The 26026-nt window shown below is 41.8% G+C and overlaps 1 protein-coding gene across 2 annotated transcripts in view; it reads left to right on the top strand.

The window, feature by feature from the left end:
* Nucleotides 1–26026, top strand: part of RNF13 (ring finger protein 13) — a 58786-nt gene that overhangs the window by 2299 nt on the left and 30461 nt on the right. Inside the window, exons 2-5 of one of the 2 annotated variants that reach the window (XM_083177968.1) lie at nt 2729–2843; nt 12410–12480; nt 14854–14976; nt 21519–21599. In XM_083177968.1, the coding sequence (XP_083034094.1) occupies nt 14869–14976; nt 21519–21599 (189 nt within the window). In that variant the 5' untranslated portion in view covers nt 2729–2843; nt 12410–12480; nt 14854–14868. The remainder of the gene's footprint in view (nt 1–2728; nt 2844–12409; nt 12481–14853; nt 14977–21518; nt 21600–26026) is intronic. The other variant, XM_083177967.1, reaches the window with a different exon arrangement.

Genomic DNA, 26026 nt, shown 5'->3' with positions numbered 1-26026 from the left:
GGCCTCCATAGAAACAGCTCCCCCCCCCACCCAATATAATAAAAAACTCTTGTCCAATGACCTAGCAATGCAACCTGGGAATTGAGCAGAGTTGGACACGTGGAGGACCCGTTTTTGAGGGGAAGTGTAAATTACTTGAGACCCCTTTTATGCTTGCGGAGTCTATTTGCGGCACAGAGGTAGAGCCTGCTAGAGTACTGGGATTGTGCCCTGACGTTCCTGATAGGTGGATTTCCCACCACTTGGAGTTGATGTAATCTTCAAATGCCAGCCTTTAAGATACTGCAGTGTGAACGGTGCTGACCTGGGAATGTCCTTGGTTGGAGTCCATTCCAAGTCTAACCTGGATTGAGTGTTCCAAGTTCCAGTTCAGACCTGCAATTTTGGTGTAAAAGCTGTATGAAAAGTTATAATATTTTTTAATACTGCAATCACACATGTATTTTAACATACTGTAACCAGCAGCAACACAAACTTTTGACTGTTTTAAATATGTCTCTAGCACTCCCTCCTTGCACACTATGGGTGATTCAGATGTGTTTTTTTTTTTTTGGGGGGGGGGGGGGGGGGTTGGGGTGCCCATTATTGATGTTGTTGTTGTTGTTATCATCCTTTTATATTGCACCACAAGGGATCTGCAGCACCCAATTATAGAGTACATAAATAACAAAATAGTGACTTCCAGTTTAATACAATAGAGGACCAGTGCCTAAACATAGCTGCATCAGCAGAGGACACTGTATTAAGTATCAGTGTGGCAGAAAACCACAGGATTTGGTGCTATCAAAGATGGCAGAGGGTCTTGCCCGAGTAGGTAAATATATTAGAGGTTGCTGCAAGGAGATAGATAGATAGATAGATATCTATCTCTATCCGCAAAAGCTGGCACTCTCCAAAACAGAACAAGGGGCCATAGCAAAAGGAATACGCACAACACTGCTGCGTTAGTGCACGCTTCTGGGCTTCATTAGAATGCGGCTAGAGTCGTGTTTTTATGAAGTGCGCTATATAAATAAAACTTACTTTATCAGGCAGATAAGAAAAGCATTCTTACCTGCCTAATGAATGGACAATAAATCCTGACACCCTGCACTAGCACAGCAGTGTCGTGAGTATTCTTGGAAAAATCTGACGGGTGCCAGCCTTTGGAGTAGTGTATGTATATGCCTATGTCAATTTTTCATTAATGGGACAATGATAGGATTTAATAATATTTGCTCATGAGTATGTGTTTGCAGTTTGATGGTTATCAGTGTGTGCATTCCTGGGTGTGGAAGAGAATGGGTGTGCTATTTGCTTTGGGGCTTGTTTACAAGGAACTTCACCAATGTCAATGTGTTTTAACATACTGTTATTCATGTGTTCTTCTAGTCATGCTTCACTTCAAAAACAATATGTTGCTATGACTGCAGGGCCTCTGTTCATTATTTTTTTTTTTAAACTAATGGGGATCATTACCAAAGTGCAAATATGGCCATGGATCTGTTTTTGTTCCACCCAGCACCAGACCGCCATACACTTTTCTGCGATTGCGATATTAAACGCATTCCCGTGCGAGTCCCGTACTTACGATCAGATCGTATCAGGACTCGCATAGCACGGCATGCACGGAGTGGCACAATTAAGACTATATAGTGCAGATCTGCCCTATATAGTCTTGGCTGCCCTCTCTATTTGGCTGCTGATTTTTCACTCACACGGGAGCGCGCGTCGGCAGCTAAAAAAGCATGCGATCTGCATGTGATATGGCTTCCGATGTTCACTATATCTGCAACATTGGAAGCCATATCTGCCCGTGTGTACACACTATAAGGGCCTAATCTAGGGATGTATGTAAACATCAGATTTACTTACAATACATCTTCAATGTTTGTTGATTTGTCCAGGAGCTGCGCATGTTAAGATCATGGGCTGTGATGTTTGTGGCCCAAACAGCTTATGATTGACATGCTGCTGGAGTATGGGGGTCAGTGACAGGAAGTGTCCCATAAAATAAGGGGGGGGGGGGGGACTAGCACTGTTTTCTGGGTGTGCTTAGGCTGGGACCATTATGCAGCCTTAATGGTCCCAGCTGGGAGCTTTGGCCTGACATCCTGAGTAACCTGGATGTGTGCCATGTGATTTGATGCTGCGGATCAGTAAAGCAGGCAGGATTTTTTTGTTTGTTTGTTTACACAAGTGGTGGAATTCAATTGTTTATGCACCAGCTGAATGTGACCAGCCCAATGATCATTTCGTTAGCCATTCCGTTTTTTTGGCTTCAATTTTAGTTTTTAATGATTCATGAGTATGATTATTCAGTTCAAGCTTGCCATACACACAAAGATTTCAGTCCAATCTTTTTGGTGGGAACAAAAACTTGGAATCCTGCTCCCAAACGCTGGAAAACGGACAATGCTCATTTAGACAAATAGGTTAAATCAATTTGATACAGCAAAGTTATCCAAGCAATTGTTTTTGTCTGTTTGTTCCAGCATTTGGGAGCAAATTTTTGATTATTTTTTTTCTCCCATATGTTTACAGGTTTTTGTTCCCACAGACAGATTGGACAGATAAATCTGTATGTGTATGGTCAGCTTTAGGCCTATAATGAATTATGACTTTCACAGTATTACCATTTATTAACTAGTCAAGTGTCTGGCATGGGAAATGTAAATCTGATCATGTTGTGTGGTTTTTGTGTATGTGGCTTGCCTGTTTATCTAGTTTCCCTTTTGTTCTTGTGCAGCTCCAATCTGCTAATTGACTGGCCAGATAATTTATGGAACAGCACCTGCGTTAGCGGCTGTGTTTCGGAGTCTTGAAGACGAAGCTGTTGCAGTACTGTCCCCCTTATGTGTCGGGTGAGTATATAAGACTATTCCGCTGCATAGTGTTCCTTATAGCTCTTAGACTGTAGGCCTTTTTGACGATGACCATTTCTAACTGTTCTTATGTCTTCGCATTATTGTACAACAGTGACATAAATAATAAAAGATAATACTGAGACTGGGTGTTTCTCTGGGGCTGTTTTGTACATTCCTGATAAACGGTTTTCTGATTTTGTGGGGTTAATACAATGGAACGCTGGACACCCTTTCTAAATAGACATATATTTCTTTATCCTATTACAATATTTATGGTGGGGTGGGGGATTCAATTGTTCCCCGCAGCTACCACTAGGGAGTGCAAAATGGAGCAATTCAATTGTTTATCTGTTTAGATGCCTGCTAGCAGCAGGGGAGACCTTTTTTCTTCTCGCAGCTTCCTAAAGGCCCATACACACTTGTAGACTTTCATTTCAAAAGACTTTGCCAAAATCTTTGATAGATTTATCTTTCCCCAAAGTAGTGCATACACACTGAGTTATTTTCCCCAAAGAGCAAGAGATTTTCAGGAGACGAAAGACTTTACTGAAAATGTTTCATATAAAAGGCGATTTACATAATGGGCTGGGTTTGTATTCCAAGGGTGGGAGCAGCGGCCATTTTATTCAGTGCATTTCTGTTCTTGGTGCCTGATTCAGAACGGATTGCTGGGCTGCGTATATGCGGAGCGCAGCAGTCAGGTAAACTCCACCCCATGCCGCCCTGACCGGGGAAAATCCCACCCATGTGCACTGCAAACGTTTCATTTGCAGCTGTGCATGTAGGGAGAAATCCATTCACTTGCGACAGCAATGTATATGTTACGCCATAACAAAATATACATTCGGGGGGGGGGGGGGGATAACATATACATTGCTGGCCTGCAAAAAATTTAAGGCATGGCTTTGTGGGTCAGGGGACTATACACACCGTAATGCCCATTACACATATGCAACACACCGTAATGCCCATTATATATAATGCCACATAATTGCCGTTTACCTACAGTGCTCATTGCTAGGGTTTTCATGCACTGTGCCAGGGGTAACATGCTATGTGCACTGCACTGTGCGGTTCTGCCTCCTTACGCTCACCGTGCCCTGCTGTCTGTCCCTGCCTGCATCACTAAAGTAGACCGCCGGGCAGAACGGTGGGGAAATCCGACTGTCTCGGAGCAGGTTCATCTGTCCGAGACTCACAGCCAATCAGGCAACGGTGGCTCGCAAATTCCAAGCCGCCGTGCCATTTGAAATAGAGCAGGCCCAACCATCTGCTTTGCGGCTGAGATAGCCGGGTTTACCACTGCTCTGCCGGCTGTCTCCTTTAACGATGCAGGCAGGGACAGACAGCAGGGCAAGGTGAGCGGAGGTTCCGCCTCCACAATGAACTGACGGAACGCAGTTATGCCCCGTGCCGGCTCAATTTAACCCATGGTAGGCAGTAATGCCAGTAATATATACGTTGCTGGCCTGTGCCAGCAACGTATATATTACTGGCTAATAAATCATCACTGGTGAGCAGTGGTGCCAGTAATATATACATAGCTGGCATATGCCAGCTATGTATATATTACTGGATAAAAACGAATTCATTGGTGGCAGTGGTGCCAGTAATATATACACTGCTGGCATGTGCCAGCTATGAATATATTACTGGCTAATAACTACTGTAACTCATTGGTGGCACTGGTGGCAGTAATATATACATTGCTGGCATGTGGCAGCTATGTATATATTACTGGATAAAAACAAATTCATTGGTGGCAATGGTGGCAGTAATATATATATTGCTGGCATGTGCCAGCTATGTATATATTACTGAATAAAAACGAATTCATTGGTGGCAGTGTGTGGAGCACGGCGGCAGGGGGCAGGGCGTATGACAGGCTGTGCTGTGGGCAGGGACCAGTATGTATGAAGCAGAGTGGCGCAGCGGTGTGACTACGCGCGTGGAGCAGGGGGAGGGAGCGGCAGAGTCACCGAGGTGGTGAGTATGCTCCAGCGCCAGGGAGAAGGGGGAGGGAGGAGGTGGTCAGTCGGGCTGAAAGTCTCTGATTCTTCAGCCCGGCTGCCGTACACACCTGGCGATGATGGCTCAAATATGAGCCATCATCGCCAGACATGCTGGTAAAACCAGCAGATAGCCCACTTTGCTAGCGATGATGCGGGAGCGCGCATCATCGCTAGTCGGGAATCGGCAGCCCATACACACTTGCAGACTTTAAGCTGAAACTCGCTCAAAACGGCTGTTTTGAGCGAGTTTCAGCTTAAAGTCGGCAAGTGTGTATGGGCCTTTAAGATGCAAGAAAAATGTGTTCAAAGTATCTGTTTAAGCTCTTGATCCAGGACTTTAGCAAGGATTAGACACTATTTGCATCTAAACTGGGCGCAATATATGAATTGCGACTCCTGATCGCCCATAACTTTAGATGGGAGGTTGGACATGCAAAAACAGTTTATTTGGCCCCATTGTCTCCAGCCATCCAAGAAGGACAATATGTGATTGTCCCTCCCATATTGGGACATTTAATCGCAAAAAGATAGAAAAAAAGTTATTCCTGGTGAGACCATTTGGGAATTGGCATAGTTTTTTAGGTTCAGTGCCTTTCTCAGATATGGAGCTTAATGTTTACTATAGCCAGGTGTACCCAGAATAAAGGGCACCTTCCAGAAATTAAGAAATATATAGTTAAATCACCATGGGGGAGATATACTAAGCCTTGGAGTGTTATAGAGTGGAGAAAGATAAACTACCAATCCGTTCCTAACTTGCATGCCAAGGCATAGTACATACCCCCCCCCCCCCCTCTTTATACATTGTAGAATAGTAGAGATGTACGAGGACCCTCCTGTTTTGGTTCCAAATCGTTAATGTGGTTTTAATTTTTTTTTTGATAAGTCCTTGCTAAAACCATGTAACTTTTGCTATCATGACCCAAATTCCAAACTGTTGGAAAACCTGTACCGACACTCAGATTCGATATCTTCAGGACATCCAGATGAGTTTTAGTTGGTTTCAAATCAGCAAAATTCTAATGGCTTCGGGTTTCTAGAGAACCGAATCACACATCTCTAAATGAAAGTGCTGTCTGAGAGAGGTTTTGCAGTTTTAAAATTTCTAATCAGGAGTTTTATATGGTATAAACATCACGGATGGTGTAATGGTTAGCATTACTGCCTCACAGCGCTGAGGTCATGGGTTCTATTCCCGCCCTAACTGTGCAGAGTTTGTATATTCTCCCCGTGCTTGCGTGGGTTTACTCCGGGTACTCCGTTTTCCTCCCACAATCCAAAAATATACTGATAGGTGATTTGGCTTCCAACAAAAATTAATCCTTGAATGTCTGTGTGCGTGTACATGTGGTAGGGAATGTAGATTGTAAGCTCCACTGGGGCAGGAACTGATGTGAATGTTCAACTATACTCTGTAAAGCATTGCGGAATAGGTGTGCGCTATATAAGAAACTGTTAATAAATAAATATAAGGACCTTTCATGACCGTGGTGATGATCCATATCCGATGTAAGAGAAACCGTAAGAAACGTAGCACTTCACAAATCTGCATTTGCTGGGAGGATGGCAAAAAGAAAACTCACATAATATGTAGCCTACCGTTGCTTACAAGGGTCCCCAAAATGCTTTCTATAAAATGGAAGTATCTCTGCAGTCCAGTGAGACCGAGAGGACTTTGTGGTATCCTCCTCATGCTACTGTATTTGTAGCAGTTTTCCAAAGAACACTATCCCTACTATGGATCATGGCAGCAGGAGTGTAACACTGTGTGGATGATCTTCTGCTTTGGGGGTTTTAAAACCTCAAAATACACAGCTAAATAGATGAACAAAATAGATCTGTCAGAAGAAACCTGTTATTCTGCAAGACACATAGGATTTGATGCAAGGTTTATATAACAGCAGGTCAATGTGTAAAACAAAAACTTGAGCTGTTACATTATTACTGGGCATGTTTGGCCCATTTCGGTGAAAAAAAGTCTACGTTACAATCTAATTTCAATTAATTTTGGTGTAATAAATGCTGCCCATAAATCCTGTGTTTTCACCCACAGCACACCAAAGGGCATTAGTAATAAGATTTGAAAAACCAACTGTGGCAGAGAGCATCTCTCCACATGAGTAATGTGGAGGATCCAGACCAGGTTTTGGAAGCCATAGCATCAGCAAGGTTGTGTAATCAGCAGCACCTGTGCTCTCCTGATATAAGGGTGTTCAGGGCAGAGGGTAAATGCACTTGATAGTGGATTAGCTGCCCAAGCAATAGGTCAGGGTGTGGGCTACGCTAGAGGCCACTGGATCATTTGGAAGAGTACTATCCTGTTATTATTTGTATGCTGCTTGCTGTAACTACACTTGCCTGTGAAATTGACCTGGTATGCTGTGACCTGCTAGCTAAAATAAAGACCTAAGACTTAATTTGAATCCAGTGTATGTGCTCCTTTTCAGACAACATAATAGAAGGTAATTGTTAGTTACATACGTTTTGCAAAAAAAAATTATAAGCCTCTGGGCCTCAGCAAGGTTTCCTTGATACCGGAGTTTTGTAGACAAAACTGATTGGATACCCTTGCCGGCATGAATTGTCAGTGTAGACAAAACTGATTGGATACCCTTGCCGGCATGAATTGTCAGTGTAGACAAAACTGATTGGATACCCTTGCCGGCATGAATTGTCAGTGTAGACAAAACTGATTGGAGACCCTTGCCGGCATGAATGTGTGCTTCTGCAGCACACTTTGACACTTGTTCATGAAGGTATAACACTTAGAGGGGCACTGATTAATCAGGCATGTCCAAACTATGGCCCTCCAGCTGTTGATAAACTACTCATCCCAGCATGCCTGGCCATAGTTTTAGCATTCCCTAATAGCAAAACTGAGGCAAGGCATGACTGGACTTGTAGTTTCACAATAGCTGGAGGGCCATAGTTTGGACATGCATGGATTAGATCATTTGGCAACGCAATGGCTCATCAGAAGATGAGTTTGAAGATGAGATCATTGTAGGCTACTCAATTAGAGTATGTGAGAGGGATTGCCGATATTAGGAAGATCCTTAATAAACTTTGCCTTGTGCCATTAATACATGGAAGAAGAACGGTCATTGCAGGAATGCACCTCCACTTGGAAGACCCCTGATAGTGACACCCAGGGACCAGAGTGCTTCCAGGGAGCTGCACACTTTGTAGGGAAGCCCAAGCACTTGTATATTGGGTGCCGGTCGGAATCCCGACTGCTCCCTCGTGGGGGTCCACGACCCCCATAGAGGGAGAATAAAATAGCCCACAAGGGGCTTCATTGCGCTCCCCCCGCTGTGCAGTCAGGATTCCGACGTCTGAGTAATGACTGTCGGCATCCCGACTGTCGGTGAAATATACCACACCCTTGGATATTATGGTAGTGCAGCTGCTCATAAAACTCTAATCATAAAGAAGAATGCCGCGCAGCACTTGCTGGACAGTGGAACAATGGTGGCGAGTGTTATGGAGTGACTAGTCACCACTTTTCAGATCAGATGGACATGTTTGGCGATTGCTAGGAGAACATCTGATGGCAAAATGTACGGTAGCTACAGCTTTTGTGGTGCTCTTTCAGTTTGTATGGTCTAGGTCTGCTAGCTGTACTGCATGGTCACATTAACTCTGAGAAGTATAGAGATGTTGCCGATAACGCTGTGCTCCCTATATTTTGGCAGTTATTTAGAAATATTTTTGCCCGGACCACAGTGCCACATATCATGTTTCTGTGGTGGTTCTGGACTGGTTTAAAGAAAATTAGATAACCTAGATGGACTGGCTAGTCAAGAGATCAGCTCTTAACCCCATTGAGAATTTCTGGGACACATTGGAGTAATGGGTGCAACTCTACCTTTTTTAATGTCATAGTTGTCCCATAGGTGCAATGGGAAAACATACTGGCTGCGATTTCCAGGAACTTATGGCCATTTTGTAAAGAAGGGTACTTCATTATCTTAATTATCTCATCTGGTGTATTAGCACTACTTTTTCTTTTTCTTATGTCTTTGTTATAGAGGAACAGCTCTCTGCCCTCCTAAGTAGCTGCTATTGGGACACACCCCACATCAGCACCTGGTTAGTTGTCTAGGCAACAACCCTCCTCTTGCCAAGAAGGGTGAGAAGCTGAGCAGAAGTGATGCTGGATCGCTCAGCTCACAGCGATGCACAGTGATGTGCTGCTGAGCGATCTCTCAGGGCCAGTGTTCTCTGTATGAACCAAATAAACAAATAGAATGTGTATGTGTATATGTGTGTGTGTATGTATGTATGTATATATATGTATATATATGTATATATATGTATATATATGTATATATATGTATATATATGTATATATATATATATATATATATATATATATATATATATATATATAGCGCAAGAGACACTGAAAAATATGACTGTATAAAAATACTATTTTATTTAAGCTTCCTTAAACACAGATATTATATTTAATAAAAAAATACATTGTACATTAAACCCACAAATAAATTAATAAACATAAAAATATATAAAATGACTGTGTCCCTTTGCCAATTTCTGCCAATATTTATTTTCCAAGGAAAACTGATAATGTGGATTTCAATAGCCAGATTAATCGTGTTATTTCAGATGATCATATCCACAGAGTTCAAATGTTTCCAAATGATACTGTTTGAATAGCTGGAGATGGAGCAAGTCCAGATATAACCAGATGTTTTGAGGGTCAATTGGACCGTAATTCTGGCATACACATAGATAATATCAGTAGTCAGTATTGTGGTTGAAATACAGAGGCACCTGTATTATTCTCACTTTTAGCCTTTGGTTTATACACTGTCAGTACAGGTAGTGTAGAGACAGGCAAACACGCACTTTCACAGTTACCTTCCTGGATTTGGTATGCCGTATAGTTCCTCAACCTGACCACAGCATAGAGACCTGCTCGCTGTGTCAGGGAGCCGACCGCCGGATGACGGACGCTGCAGGGGAATGGATGTCGCGGCAGTTAGAGGGTTTAGCTACCTTAGCTTCCAGCAGGTGATTGGCGGCTTGTGCCGTGCTCCGCTTTGTAGCGTATGTGCGGCTTGAAGTCTCTACAGTCTCTGTCACTTTAGAGAGGGTTCCTTTGGCGCAGTGAGACACAGGCAGGCAAGGACAAGGGCACCACGGGCAGGGAGAGCTCTTGACGCATTTCTCCATCGTACTAATCTGACGGTTTCCTCAGAAGATACTCTCTTAGTTTCCTTGTGGGTATATAAAATGCTATTCACCAATCAGAACGGCAGAATTGCAAGAGTTCTCTGTATGAACACTGGCCCTGACACAGCGATTATAGATTTATCGAGCCTGGTGGCTATTAATCCCCGGGGCGATAGTGCTGTGCATCGCTATACTTCTACACATGGAGCAATGTAGGGGCATTTTCTAAGTGATCTAGTGAGCTAGCTTAGAAAAGGCCAGTGATCTCTGTTTGTAGGCCTCATAAGTGTCAGCCCCCCCTGCAGTGGACATGGTTTTTCCCAGTAGAGAGATTTTGCTTTTGTGAGCCAATCTGAGTTAGGTCCTGAAACAGGAGATGTTGCGCACTGTGGGCCAAACATATGTGCAGTGTATCAATAATTGCCCGCTGTGCAATCCGCACCGCATCAATCAGATCTGAATCGAACCCTTTGTATCGGGAACAAACCATTTTGCCATGCAAGGTAAGCACATACTGTAAATGCGTTTTAGTTCTTTTGTGCATGGTAAATACTGACTGCTTTTGTATGTAGCCCACACATGGTAACCTTTATTTTCAATTTCAGTTTTAACACACATCCTACTTGCAGTGCTAAATGGACGTGTGTAGCTTCTTCCCTTTTGCCTTTACTGACAAGCTGAAGGTTTGAATGTTGTCATGACGTCACCAGCCCTTCCTTCTGATACTTTCTTGTCTACTGGATGGGTTGTGTGAAATAAATTCTGTATGGTTTTAATAGAGCTCGCCATAGTTAACAAGGCATACAGTATCTGACGGATCCTCTTCATTGTTTAATATTACCTCTGGGGGCTTTACAATGAAAATCATTGAAGTTTTTTATACTGGCTCCCCAACCTGACTGTTTGGAAGTTGTAAAATAAAAAAATAAACATTTTTCAGAATGCCCTGCACCAGCAACCCTATGGAAAAAGGTCCTCATACACTACTGGTAGAAGTCGCAGCCAATGACCTTGAACTGCCTTCCCAGGCTGCAGGATTGCATGCGATATATCATATCCTATGTGCACGGGATCGCCCATCGAATTGGAGGCAAAACAAATGCGATTTGGCACTTTCCACCTGATTTCTTGGCCCAATTCTTTATTTAAAAGGCCTACGGATGTAACCTACTCCTAACACTGCATGAATGCTTCTGTACCACTTACCTGGAATCCCTGCCGATTTTATTGTATGCTCATCTTAGCCAAATGCAGACAATGATTTGTGCACTGTTCTCTCTGGATTAATTCAAATGGGCAGGGGAGAAAGAAAGGGGTTGTAGGGTTGGATTCATTTATGTTGTAACTGTATGTCATGTCAACCTCTTGATTTCACCTTATCTAATAGTCCCCTAGTTTCAGTTAATAAAAGATTCAATAAAGGTGTGCATCCAACCCTACAACCCCTTTCTTTCTCCCCTGTCTACATAAGCTCACCAATGGTTGTGAGGATAGCACCCCCCACCACAAAAAGAAATAAATAGGTGGTAAGACCTACATTTAAAGGTCCAAATACGATAGAGTGCAGGCTTATCTCTCTCGTTTTGTTAATTCAAATGGGGAACGAGCATATTTGCAAAAAAAAACAAAGCGGGTGGAACGGCGTTCCTTCATCTATACTGGTGAGGTGGAACTAGTTCAACCTAACAGTAATTCTAGCAGAAAAACATTATCATTTACAAGGGGGTGCCAAATCCCTACCAGTGGCCCTGGCTCTGCCTAATGGTAGGAGGGGTAATAAGGTTGCTAAAGGAAAGGAGTTCCACTAGGTCTCCAAGACCACTTTAAGTCCTGAGTATTAAGGTCCATACACACTGGGAGATTTTGCCCAGCGTGTATGGACTGCAATGAAAGCGGCTTTCCCCCCTGCCCGTCACTGTCAGCAGGGGGCGGACAGCTTTGCACAGCGCAGTGCTATGTTCTCCCAAGTGATGACTTTCTCAAGTTTTATATTTAGAAAAACCGCTTTAATATTTAAGAAGTTCCCATCAATAGATCTCTCTAGATTACATTTTGTGGTTACATTGTATTTATTGTAACCTTTCTATAAAGCAATAGTTTTGGATTGTTTTTTACATTGTAATTTTTTTCCCCCCAATACTCGCACAGAGCAGGGTCCAGTACATACAATCTGTAGCTTTTATTATTTTATGTTTTGAGATTAGAAAATAAACATGGGTGTTATCACAGTGCTGTTCTTTACACAAGCCCTTTATTGCAGTAACAGCTGATTGAGCAATTACATAACCCATAACTAATTCTGTGGAGCCTGTGACATAAATAAATCAGAAATCCCTTTGTTTTGGCTTTCAGCTGAACTGACCTTGTGAAGCAGCGTCTAGTGACATACAGCAGTCACAGCTAAAAGCAGTCCTCATCACTCGGTATGCTTGCTTGGACCTCCTTTTTCTATGGTAAAATACTATTCTAGATTTCCCTCTCAAGTATATTGTACGGACGGGAGCAGAGACTTGGGCTAGCCTATAAATAGCTTTGGCTAGGATCCATTAGCTGTGGATCCGGGTTCAATGCTAGTAATTGATTTTCTTTCTGGCATCCTACTGCATATCTCTGTGGTCATACTGTAGGTTTGCTGAAATAGGGTTTTATGCTAGCCATTAGACTTAGCACAACACAGAGATGGGAGCACATTTTTCTGTGGAGTTGAAATTAAAATATCGTTTATTGCAAATTCTAGGAGAGATGATAGATTGTATGCTGGACATTACTAAACTCTCTGCCTTTTATCAACAGCAATGTACAGTAGAACCTCGATTTTTGTCCTCATTCTTCTCATATGTAGTGATTACATACATGACTAATGTATGTTGGGGGGGGGGGTCTTTATGGTGTGTGTGTGTGTGTGTATTTAAAAAATAAATAAATTATTATTTGTTTATTCTCCAGTAGAGTAAAAAAAATTGCGACTTCAACCATTTATTTATTTTTGAACATTTTTCTGTGGTAAAACTAGTATTTCTGTTAATGTGTTTTTATCTACTTTATGAACACAATAAGTTTGGTTTGTTAGGCATTTACTACCACCACCAATTTATTTTCATGTATTTGTGTGTACGGTGTCTATGCTCTGACTGAAATTGTAATTTGTACATTGAGGGGTTAGGGGGCCAACGCATCGGTGACTGACTCGGCTCCCATATTTTGCGGAAGGTAGGCCCTTTGCTCGCTGCTGTAGAGGGTGTGTACTGCTCTGTCTGAGAACTGCCATAAATTGGCTTGTGCCAACTGTGGATGATGCTTTTAAGCAGGCACATGGTTCAGCACAAATACTTAATCATGCATCGGGCATACAGCCAGCCATGGTAGCCAACTGTGGGCTCGGGAGCAGTGGCTATTTTGTTGTTGTGCCCATCTTCGGCATTCTCTTTTCCCAGTGTTTCCCCAGTGATGGGTGGAGAGTGATGATGATATCCCTGTTACCCACACCCATCCCAGGAGAATGTCTGCACTCTATAGGGAGTTGTGGTTATTTCTGGTTTATCTCAGTCTTCCTGATTCTAGAAAAGTTGTCAAGTATGTCCTATAGAGGTGTGTGTGTAGGGGCTTCACATTGTATCCTAGTGTAATTTGGGTGCACTGGCATTTCCTGTTACTCTTGTAACAGTGGTATGCTCAGCACTGGCTGTTTTGGCCATAACAGATAACATCATGTGAAGTTCTGCACTAAGGCGTTTAAGGCAGGAAGTGAGACCATGACTTAAGTGTTATGGTGAAGTAATTTATATTACTTGCTGCATTCCATGGAGTGGAGAGGTCTGCTAGTCTGGGACAAGAGGCGGAAACAATTCTTTCCGGTCAACTTGTATAGTCTGTGTGTATGTAAGCCAGTGTGTATGTAATAAAATGCAAATGATAAATGATGGGTGTGGCTACTAGCACGTGGCTGGTAAGAGCAGTGTCTGATTCAGAGATGTGCCCAAACCTAATTGAAGCTCCGATGGTTTGAAATCTGCACATGTCCTTCTGTAACTATGGCTGCAATGCCTCTAATCCGCAGCATGATTGCAGTTGTTTGGGGGAGGTAAATAGGCAGCGACAGCCACTGTTGCTGAAAGTGGAAGGGTCAGTCCAGTTTACTGGTGGTGGAGAAAACCAGCCGCTGTGTCGTCTGACAGATATACTGGCCTTGGCTACAGAGCTGAGACGGCTATTATGGTGGGTAATGCAGTGAATGGTGGTCACAGAAGTGTTCTGACGCTGATGATTTTGCCACCGCCAACATCAGAAGCCTCCTGCGGCATTATCATATTATTGCAACTAGGGAATAATTAAGCCGTATGGACAATATGGCAGCGGGTAATGGGGAGAGGCCAGTTTGCTCTGTTACTCCGGCTCTGACCTTCCCAGCTTCTCCATTCACTATACATTGCTCTAGGGAACTTCCCTCACCATGTTTCTCTCCATGGCCCTTATTCTAGTTCACTCTTTCTGACAAAATATTTCTTAGATGGACAAAACCATGTGCACTGCAGGGGGGCAGGTGTTACTTGTGCAGAGATAATTAGATTTGGGTGGGGTTTTACACCTGCCTCACCTGCAGTGCACATGGTTTTGTCCATCTAAGAAATATTTTGTCAGAAAGAGTGAACTAGAATAAGGGCCCATGTTATTTAGCAAGTGGGAGAGACCACTGCATACCACCAGGGGGCATTTACTACAGATATTTACTGAAAGCCCTTTCTACAGTATGTAAATGGATAATGTGGAGAGCTGATCTATTGTGCTTGTGTTTCCAGGTGTTGGACCTCGTAATGAAGACTTTAAGAATGTTTGTTTTCTCTGTGAGAAGAGTCAGTGTGTGGACGGTCTGTGCCTTTGCCATCTCTCACCTACTGCCTGTAGATGCTGACATAAAAGCCGTAAGTTGCAGGAAATTTCCTCTGTAACAGTTATTTATTTATTTATTTATTTATTTTGCCATTCAACCCAATAGATTTCCCACTTAAAACCGTTTATTTGCTTGGTAGTCATTTTTGTTGCGATTTTATAAGGTGACACAAGGGTCCCGCAGCGCTTAACATAATTCATAAATGAGCAAATCCAAGAAACCACTTACAGTATAAGGCAATTTAGGACAATAGATAGATTGGGCGCTATACTTAAATGAAATGTTTCAGTAGTAATCTATATACCCAGCAGCAGTAAATAATATGCTGGTGAATGGTTTTCTAAGGTGGATCAAAAGATCCCTTTCATACACAATCAAAACTCACTGGGTTTCTTAAGTAGTGTCGGTATGGAAGAATTTGATCACTCAAAAACGAAGTGAATAAATCATAATTACATTTACTAATATTACCAGCCAAACAAAAATTACATCACCTAAACATATTCAATTCGCCGATAGTTATAAGCATTTAATTATCATCTAAGAGATGTATGTTTTCTAAAAAAAAAAAAAAAAATTCTCCCTCTCTTCTCTGCATCACATTTAGTTCAGATGGCACGCTATTTTAGCTTATTGCATGTAATTTGAATTAGATGTGATCTAGTACAAAAGGCATCGAGCACACATCTCTACGTGTGGGAATTTTGAAGGTGCCCACACACTGCGATTCTTGCATGCAATTTGAACTCTTTAGTTCAAATCGCAGTGTTTATTTTACCATGCGATGCGCGCTCCCATGTAGTCCATATCGTAAGGCAAAATAGTATGTGCGGGCAGGTATTTTTGTACTACATCGAATTGTCTAGTTCAAATCCTACCTGTGTAGGAATCACATGCGTTATGTACTATACATATTTAAATTACATATTGTAGTATAGTTTGAATCTTTAGTGTATAACATTCAAATCGCATAAAACTGAAGTTTAAATTGTATAGCACACATTGGGGTGTATTCAATGCCGTGGGCGAGTGGTGACAGCGAGCAGGGCTTCCTGCTTGCTGTCACCACTCGCCCTGTCAGTATTCAACTCACCCCCCTCATACGCCAATTCCCCCTCGCTCCGTTTTTTGATGGAGGGGGAATTGGCGCATGTGGCTGCAGAAGCAGCGAGACTCGTGGCTAAATACAGCGGGTTCACTGCATTAGCTGCGGGTCTCGCAGTTTGGGGGAATCCTCGCCGTCCTGTGACAACGAGGATTCCCCTGGAAAGTTGAATAGGGCGAACGGCAGGCAAGGGGGTTAAACAGCGAGGATCGCTGGTTTTCTACGATCCTCGCTGTTTAACCCGCTCGCTGCGGCATTGAATACTATAGCTCAAATTGCACCTAGCACATTGTGTGTGGGCACCTTAAGTGCCGTGATTCCGTACCCAACCAGTGTGTAGGTGAATATCTGAACATATTTGTTAAATCTCATACTTCCTAATAATTCCATTTAAAATAATTTCTGCGTGATATACGTAATACTACATCCAACAAAATCAGTGCTTCCCAAGCGGTGTGCTAAGACACAGTAGGGTGCAGTGGGGCTCTTGCAAGGGTTCCTCGGTTTGATGGTCCATGGCCAAATCAAACTTATTTATGGTCAGTCATAGCTAAAACTAGTGCTAAAGGCACTGTACACAATCGCATAACTACCCTAAGTAAATACCTCCCAGCATGATCCATTCCAGGTGGTACAACATGCACTGTTCCTGGATTTTTCTTCATTTATGATTGCCATCACCTGCGTTTAACTAGTTAATTAAAAATGTTTGGCAATCATAAGTTAAGGGGGATGTCGAGGAACAGAGCATATTTTCTACTGTTAGGCACAATATACTTTTTTTTTTTTTTATTTAAAAAAAGAAAAGTTTCTCCAAATTTATAAATAAACATTTTATCCTATGGTTGCAATTAACAAAATGCTGATGCTCCTAGGCTGCCGAGATTCAAAACAGTTTGGAAACCACTGTACTAAATATTTAAAGCTTTCATTAACCTAAACCAATTAAGAAATAAGGTAATAATAATTTCTATTTATTTGGGTCCCTTAGCAATCATTTTAAACTGCTTATGGTTTGGTAACTTCCCATCCTCTGCTTCTTTTAAACGAAAGCCCTGTACACACGGGGTGATTCTAGCCAGAATTGCCGGGGATGTGGTCCTGGAGCGACCATGTCCCTGTGCGTATGGGGGCGACTGTCGCCGGGCAAGTGCTCCCTTAACCAGCCCTGCAGTGTTTGGTGGTCGACCAATCACTCCATGTGTACTGAGCTTAAAGCCATGATGATGATGTATTGACTTGATATATTTATCGTGTAGAAGGAAATTCCTTAGGACTTATCTGCTTACTATACTGTATAACAATCATGAACTGAAAAGCAATAGGGAGGTGGTGGCAATTTGTTATTAGTGAAAGCTTTGCAGCAAAGTATTGTTACAGTACTCTATTTATGGAGTGTTAAAATATTAATTATCACCACCTCATATTTGACTGACTTGTTAGTACTGTAACACAAAATATAATGCATAGTGAATAGAAATGGTAGGATAAGATTATTCTGTAGTTGTATTTCCTTTTGCTAAAACGGCTCCCTTGTTTTTATCATCAGCCACCACAATTAACAGCATATTATTCAGATTTATGTTCTAATTCAACTGGTGAAGTTGTACAAGCTAATCCTGTTGTCAGATTCTAATCTTATTTCTTTGGGAGAATTACATAATTTTTTTGCGCTTCTGCAAGTAATGTGCACCTGACACAGCTATATAGTTGTTTGGCCAAGTGTTGAGTGCCCATTACTTATCGTGCCCAAATACACAGGGTTTAAATGCATAGGGGAAAATTTTATAAAATGTGTATTCTACTATTCTACTTCACATGTGATGTTGCTATGGGCAACCAATCGGAATCTACTTATTTATTTAGCACCCTTTACAGCATGGGTATTCAAACTGTGGCCCTCCAGATGTTGTGGAGCTACATGTCCCAGTATGCCCTGACAGTTTTGGCATGCTATTATAGGAAAAAATGTGGCAATGCATGCTGGAACATGTAGTTTCACAACATCTGGAGGGCCACAGTTTGAAGACCCATGCTTTAGAAGATAGTAGACATGATCTGATTTGGTTGCCCATAGCAACATCACATGTGAAGTAGAATTCACATCTTAATAAATTCTTAGTCAATTTTCCACATTGTGTCTAAACTTTTGGGCACTGTGCTGAAACTGCATTTCGCGTTCCCAAAAGCACAACTATGTGCACATTTCTGCTTGCAACCCCAGGAGATAAAATAATAGGCAACATCTGCACTTCATCTGCAAAATAATGGAACATTTCTGGCTGGTGTCCAAATGACAATTTGTTTCTCCTCTTTATGGGGGGTATTCAATATGGGATTCAGACTGTCGAGTTACAGACGTTTCGGCCAGCTCGTCTGTAACTCGACAGGCGGAATTCAATATTCCGCCATGTGAAATGTTGAACAAGTGGTCGTGTTAACGAAAACCGCTGTGGATTGCTGAGAAACGAGCGTGAATTCGACAATTAATGGGCGTTTCCTACAAAACAGATCCGACTTGTTTTAAAGTTGGATCTGTTTTGTTCAAATATTCCTTCAATGCTGTCAGAAACGGCAGTATTGAATAAGTGGCGGGCACTATTCCCACTGATGGAAATAGCGCCCGACACTGAATACTGCCCTATGTATATAACACATTTGCTAAGGAAACCAGTTTTACTGTGCAGCTTCATCTGGATCTCATGCAGATCGCACAGGTTTTAACCCTTGTGATCCCGATGCGCGCTCCCGTATAGCAGCCAGAAAGTTTTTGCTGCATTGACTATATAGTGCAGATCTGCACTATATAATCTAAATTGTATGCAGATAGTCTAAATTGTATATATTGTATGCAGATAACAAGTGTGTACACACCATAAGTAGTAATGTTTCCTTTCTCTGAATTAATAAATATTGTCGTTAAACATCGATGCCCTAGGAAACCAAATATTCTGGATATTGAACAACTTACTATGTTGGGGCCTGGACCGAAATCAGAGCCCCAATGGGTAGAATTTTTCCCTTTCAAATAACTAATTTAAGTTGGCATTATTTTTGGGTTGTGTTTAAGGCCGTTTTGTGGGCATTTTTAATTGGAAGGGTGAGATGAAGATCTGAAGAATAAATGTTGAACGCTTGAAGGCAACATTCGTGACCGTTCTGAACTGTTCACAGTACAAAGCGCTATCAGATCTTGTTCTCAATAAATCTAGGAAACATTTGTTATTTGTTAATTTAACATTTAAGTCTGGCAAAACTCCTCTACCCAGCTAGAGAGGAACACGCTTATACTGTGATCCCTGTAGTTCTTTATTCGGTTGGTAAGAATCATCAAATACACCAGCAATTTCTAATGTGTGGAAGATTATCAAAGTTTATGCATGTCATGCATTCTACATTTTCAGAAAATTATTGGAATGCATTGGGTATATTTGAGTTTCCTATATTCTAATGTAGAATATTTTTGGATGTTTGGATTACCCACTCACTGCAGAATAAATAAAGCTGCAATCTCCTCATTTTTGAATGATTGGTCCATGGATTTATTGGATACTTCTAGAACAATAACCCTTGCAGCATTAAATCAACAAAAATGGCATAGAAGTCTGCTCCTTTACATACACTGAGCAGCCACCTATAGAAAATGATACAATTTGCAAAGTCACAAACAGAAGGTTCTTGTATTGAGTTGTATCTTCAAAATGTTATATTCCTTTTGGAATTTATCCAGTATTCAATTGTTAAATTGACCGTGTAATCATGATGACCGTTTTCAAAACCTGGTGTGGCTGTGGATGGAGAAGGCCATGTCTGTTTAACAGTATTAAGTGCTCAAATGGACAAAGGGTTGTGGTATAGCTCGACGTGAGCAAAATGTTGACCATGAGTCCATGTCAACACCTGAGCAAGTGGACCCCCAAAAAGTGTACTATGTCCCCTCACATGGCTCTCTTTGCGTGCCATGCTTCAGGCCAGGTGCCTCACTCTGCTACTTCTGGGCTTGGCACACTTGATTTTTCCAAGTTATAGTCCAATTGGATGGATTAGTATGAAGTCCAAAAATAAGAGAAATAAAGAAAAATTATGAAAAACCGTGTCTGTCAGCCATCTGTTTACTAGACCAACAGCTGTGTAGAAACCGGCTAAGATCATAAATGCTTACATAAAGGCAGGACCACTGTATAAAATGTACAGAGGACCCTCTATTGTTTCCGTAACCAGATATAAAAATCACATGGTAGTAGTATTCAGAAATCTTGGTTGCATATATTTGCAAATACATGCGTAAGCACCCAAGCTCTCCGGCAGCTTCTTTGTGTGTAAGATTGTGTTGCATGGGTGATTATGGGGTTCTATGTGGAACTAATACGGCCTACACACATGCCGATATTAAGGCATTTTCTAAGCGATTTTGCTTAGTTTGGCAAAGTCGCTTAGCAAATGCCCTCACATCGGTGTATGTGTGGGGGCTGTATCGGCATCCGTGCGCGTCCCCGCGCGTCTTTATCGCTGGCCGAGATTGATGGACAGTGTCCATCAATCTCGGCATCGGCAGTGTTCTCCCACCGGAGAACACTGGCGCTGTCTGCTCGCTTAGCACACAGAGCTGACAGCTCGCTCTGTGTGTGGGCTGTCAGCTCTGTGTGCTAGGCGATAGCTGCACAGCCCGACCTAGCATAGCTAGGTAGCCCTGCACACATCGGCATGTGTGTAGGGCCCATTAGATTAGGTTTCTGTCATTCTTTTCTGAAGACCTCTTTCTGGTACGAATATTTTACCCCATCTTTAAACCGTTATCTTATTTTAAAAAAACATTCCGGTCCTTTTGGTGAGTGCTTTCCTTTTTGTATTGTGGCTATTGCTGAATAGACATTGTGGGGGAAAGTTACTAAAGGAAATTTGTAAAAAAAAATAGATGTATTTGTATCCAGAAATACACTTATTTTTGACATTTACTATCCCGAAAATACGGCTATTCGTATTGATGTGCTATCAATGCGAATACGAATTGCCGTATTTTCGGGATAGTAAATGTCAAAAATAAGTGTATTTCTGGATACAAATACACCTATTTTTTACAAATTTCCTTTAGTAAATTTCCCCCTGTGTCTTTCCATCGGCATTCCTACCTGGTAGTGAAAATTGTCATCATGATTACACACATTTCTATTTTTTTTTCCCTCCTCTATTTATGTTCCATGTCTACTGAGATGACGAGCACTTGAATACTGGATAAATTCCAAAAGAATATGGAAATTTGAAGTTACAACTCAATAGATGTTTTTTTACTTGGGTCTATTCTTAGCGCAAGTTGTTCTGTTGATGTCTACTGACTGGATAACTGACTGACAGAAATGGAAGTGTATTAAGGAAGTAGAAGAGAGGATACGTTTTCTATGTACATTAATAAGATTGTGCTGTTAAAATTATATTTATTTAAATGAAAAATCTTGAATTTTTTGTTTTAGTATACGTCTGACAATGTTTCCAGAATATTTGAGGACCTTCCAGCAAGGTTTGGCTATAGACTTCCCAGTGATGGATTAAAGGTATGTAGAGCATCAATCACCTTTTAAATATAAATGTAAACAGCTTTTAATCAAATGAAACAATATTTGTTGTGTTCTCCAATGCCTCTGCAATTATACCTTCACTTTTCCACTCCCAATGAGAGAGTGGGGAAGATGTATAATCACAGCACATTCCATGGCAGTAAAGTTGCGGTCTCTGCTGTTTGTGGAGGTTCTATAGGAAGCTATAGTGTTGCTATGTATTCACATTTCACTTGATCTCTGCAAGCTCTGTAGTGCATTGGCCTAGATCTGGTGCACTACATCATTGCTATTGGCTTTCCCCAATGTACATGCGTAAGATCTAGCAGAGATTGTGAAATCTCATTTGAGGATTCAGGACAGATTGCACATTCGCAATATACCTAATGCTGTTACATATTTTAGAAGCTTACAAGACATCCTGGCTTTTGGATACCTTCTCAGCAGATAATGCTGCCGAGATCTGAAATAAAATGGCACATTCCTTCCTTATAAATGCAAGTACAGCTATTGTCATTACTGTACCTGTCATTACTGTGACACCATCTAAAGGTAAGCTTATTGTTGCCGAGTCAGAGGTCAGTCAGGCAGCAGGTCCGACCTTTGGCTCAGGTCCAATGTGCATGGGACCACATATCAAATCCGAGGGGGACATCAAACACATCAGATTTGGGACGATGACCTGTGACAGGGGATTGCAGGAAAAGTCCAGTCTGAATAATCGGTGTGGTTAAAATCTGATACAAGTGGTGCTCACAAAAGATAGTACTAAAGACTATTTAATCCTGAATGTAGTGCTGGTAGGTCAGGGGACTAAAAAAAACTCTACCAGTCTTGATTAATTTGCAGATCATTTTGATATTCCCTCAACTTTATGCTACAGTAAGTGCGTCTCTGACATTGCTTCTTTTGTAAAATGTATAGCTTGCTATAGTTAATATCCTTATTTTCTTTTATTTCCTGCAATTTTGTTTGTTAAGCTTGTTAAGCTAGGCAGGACTGTGGGTATGTTTAACAAGGGGGACTGTGGGCATGTTTAACAAGGGGGACTGTGGGCATGTTTAACAAGGGGGACTGTGGGCATGTTATTAAAATAAGCCCTACCCCGAAAATAAGCCCTATGGTGTTTTTTGTTAATAAAGACACTGTCTTCTTATTATTTTTTTTATTGGGGAAACACGGTAGGATATCGATCTATATAGAAGGCCAATTCTTCTCCTCTATTGGGGGGGTTTGTTGTTGGGGGGGCATTGGGAGCTTGAAGTGTCTTGATAAAAATTCTGGGTCTGGTTCTCCTACTGTGAGGCCTCTGCACTTTAACAAGAAGGCGGCTCAGTGTTTACTTTTGCCGGAAAGACTGACACATTGGCCTCCTGTTTAAACCTGTGTGTGGATAGATTTATCAGCACTGCTTATAGCATCACCCCCTCTTTCCCTTATAATAATGTTCTAATGTAGTTTAATGTTATATGCCTTCACGGCCGTATCTCCAGAGTCACTTACTGTGGTACTTGTGTATTATCTGGGCGCCCATATTAGGAGGAGATGTGGGTCCTGATATGCCACATGGAGTAGTCCGGGGTTGCTCCAAGGTAGGTAGCTCTTAGTTTGGATATATCAAGTAAGGAGCCATTATCATGTGGCTCCTTGCTGGTTAATCGTAGACCCAATTTAGGGTAACGGTGGTGTGGGGTGCGGTGCTCCTGGACTGGATGGGCTGGGTGGCTTTAGTGCGGCATGCCCTTACATTCTATTAACAATTTTCCCTCACTAACACTATCTGTATCCTATTTTAATTACATTCATTTATCCCTCCCTTTTATATAGCTTCGGCTTCCTATCACTAATTATTAACACTTAGTATATCACTGGCATGCCGCGCTGGGCTTCCCAGCTTATGATGGTTTTTTGGGGTGCCGCACCCTGCACCTAGATATAGCGCTAGGGACCCCCAATATACAGAGAAGCCTTGACGCGGCTTGGGGGCATAGCATACACCTGCGCAGGTATATGTAACCAATATCTCTGAATTCTATTATCATGTAGTGTTCTAGATTGGTTACTAGCATTGCTCAGTGTGTTGAGGGAAAAAATGTCTTGTTTTACTTACCCAGTATTTAACCCCTCCCTCATGCACCTGGGAAATGCTACTGAACTAATTGAGCATCTACCACTATCTGTATGTATTATCTGGGCGCCCGATTTTTTTCATTGCATGCCACTACTTAAGGCATGTTATGCGATTTTCTTCCTTTGTAAATACCCGATTTTTAATTGTATAGTCAACCATGGGTGATTTCATACCCCCACTATCCAACTACGCATGGAGTTGATTTTATATAGTGTGGCGAGCCCCGCGAGGGGATGCGGATTACTTTACATGTATTCTGCGTCCCCTGGCGGGGCTCACCACGCTTCGTGCTCGGTGGCTCGCTGCACTCGCCATACTATATAAAATCAACTCCATGTGGCAATGAGAATCGGACCCTCGCATCGCTCGCTTCGCTCGCAATGCTTCGGGCACGGGGGCGCGCTTCGCTCGCCACAGCTTTAATAACCTCCTCCACGCCCTAGTGGATGGTAGGGCATGAAATACCGCCTGTCGGCTCAAAAAACTGTGAAAAACCCCATGTCGACCTTATGACCAGTCGACCTTCCTCATGTCGACCTTTATGCAAATTCGACCTTGAGTCATGTCGACCTTGGCCCATGTCAACCTTAAATCAGGTCGACCTTCCTGCCATTCGACCTAGTGGGGTTGACCTAATGACTGTAGACCTAAGTTCATTCTAATAGATGACCGCTTCCCCTTTCCTGACCCTTGTTTATAAGGGGCAGATGTATGAAGCAGTGATAAGGGAGGAGAAGTGATAAAGTGCCTGGTACTTTATCTCCATCCAATCGGCTTTTAACTGTTCTTTTTTAAACCCAGCCTGTAACTTAACAGTCAGGAAGTACCAGGCACTCCTCCCTTATCACTGCTTCATACATCTACCCCCTGCAGTGCACATGGTTTTGTCCATTTGAGAAGGAATTTGCCAGTGAACCAGAATAAGGGCCTTATTGCTTCCATGGTTCCCTTCTACCAGTGCAGCAGTTCTTTTTTTCAGTCTTCACTTTTGCTTCCTGTATCTGAAGCTGTCTTCTAACCACCTGTTTTTGGCCTTTCCTACTGTAACGCATATCCATAGAGTGTGCAGACACAGGCAGCTAACCAGCCCCAAAAGATAAATCTGTTAGTTAGCAGATAGGTGAGTGAAAGGTACCATCCTGTCAATTTTCTATCGATGCCTGTATATGAGGCTCTAGTATGTGCCAAATATCAGAATGTAAAGCAATTTGTACTGCATGGTGTCTAACTTGCCCCTTTTAGATAACTGAATTTTAAAAGACACTATAAGATATTTTCTATTTGGCTGGTTGGAATGAAAATCTGTTTTTGTCCATTTTTCAGCTTTTGTGTGCAAATGGCAGATTGAAAATCTAGTAATATCTGGCAATAAATTACAATCTGCCATTTGCACACAAAAGCTGAAAAATGGACAAAAACAGATTTTCATTCCACCCAGGCAATCTTATAGTGTGTATGGGCGTTGTACGTAATTGTTTCCTCACTAAAGGTGCCCATATGCTTAACCAGTTTGGGCCGATTTTCCGAAGGATCGGGACGAGAAATCAGCCCAAATCGGATGTATTAACATCCCCTCCGACCCGATGCACGGTCCCATTAAAAAGTCACCAAAAAACACCCCATAAACTACATTCAGCTTAGCCACACATTTTCAAACTTGTTTTAAGATTAAAATAATGTGTATATCCAGTATTTATTGAGCATTACTTCTAAACTCTTATGTATGAGTATATGCCCTCCTGCCTGATCTTGCACCATCTCCATGGCCTAATATTTCCAACAAAAATGCAAATAGGATCAACCACAAAAGTGGCTTGTAGCGTACAGTTGATAGCTGTTTAACAAAATCTTGTTGGTGCGCGTTCCAGAGAAGAAAGCTTAGACCTATAGTAACATGATATGCACAGCTATGACTACCATTGTATCTAGACCTTTTCTTTTAATGTATTTGAGTGTAATGCACACATTTCACATGCTTGATACTACAGAAAATACACAACAACCAATAGTAATATTTTCCTTTTATAATAGAATAAAAAAAAATTACACACAGAAAAACAATTACAAATAATAACTAAAAAATAGCACATTAATAAAACATTAATTCAATAACCACTGCTGGGGCTTACGGAAGGTGATAGGATTTAAGGTGGCCATACACACGCAGATTTATCTTCAGATCTGGCTGGTTGGAGCATTAACATGGTTATGGATGAGAGCAAATGACAGTTGACCATTTGCATGGAAATGCTGGGAAACTGTCATACTGTCACTCATCCATAACCATGTTTTT

The sequence above is a fragment of the Crinia signifera genome, chromosome 3, assembly GCF_055691185.1.
Source record: "Crinia signifera chromosome 3, ASM5569118v1, whole genome shotgun sequence".
NCBI classification, from domain to species: domain Eukaryota; kingdom Metazoa; phylum Chordata; class Amphibia; order Anura; family Myobatrachidae; genus Crinia; species Crinia signifera.
This window is presented reverse-complemented; position numbering and strand designations above follow the sequence as displayed.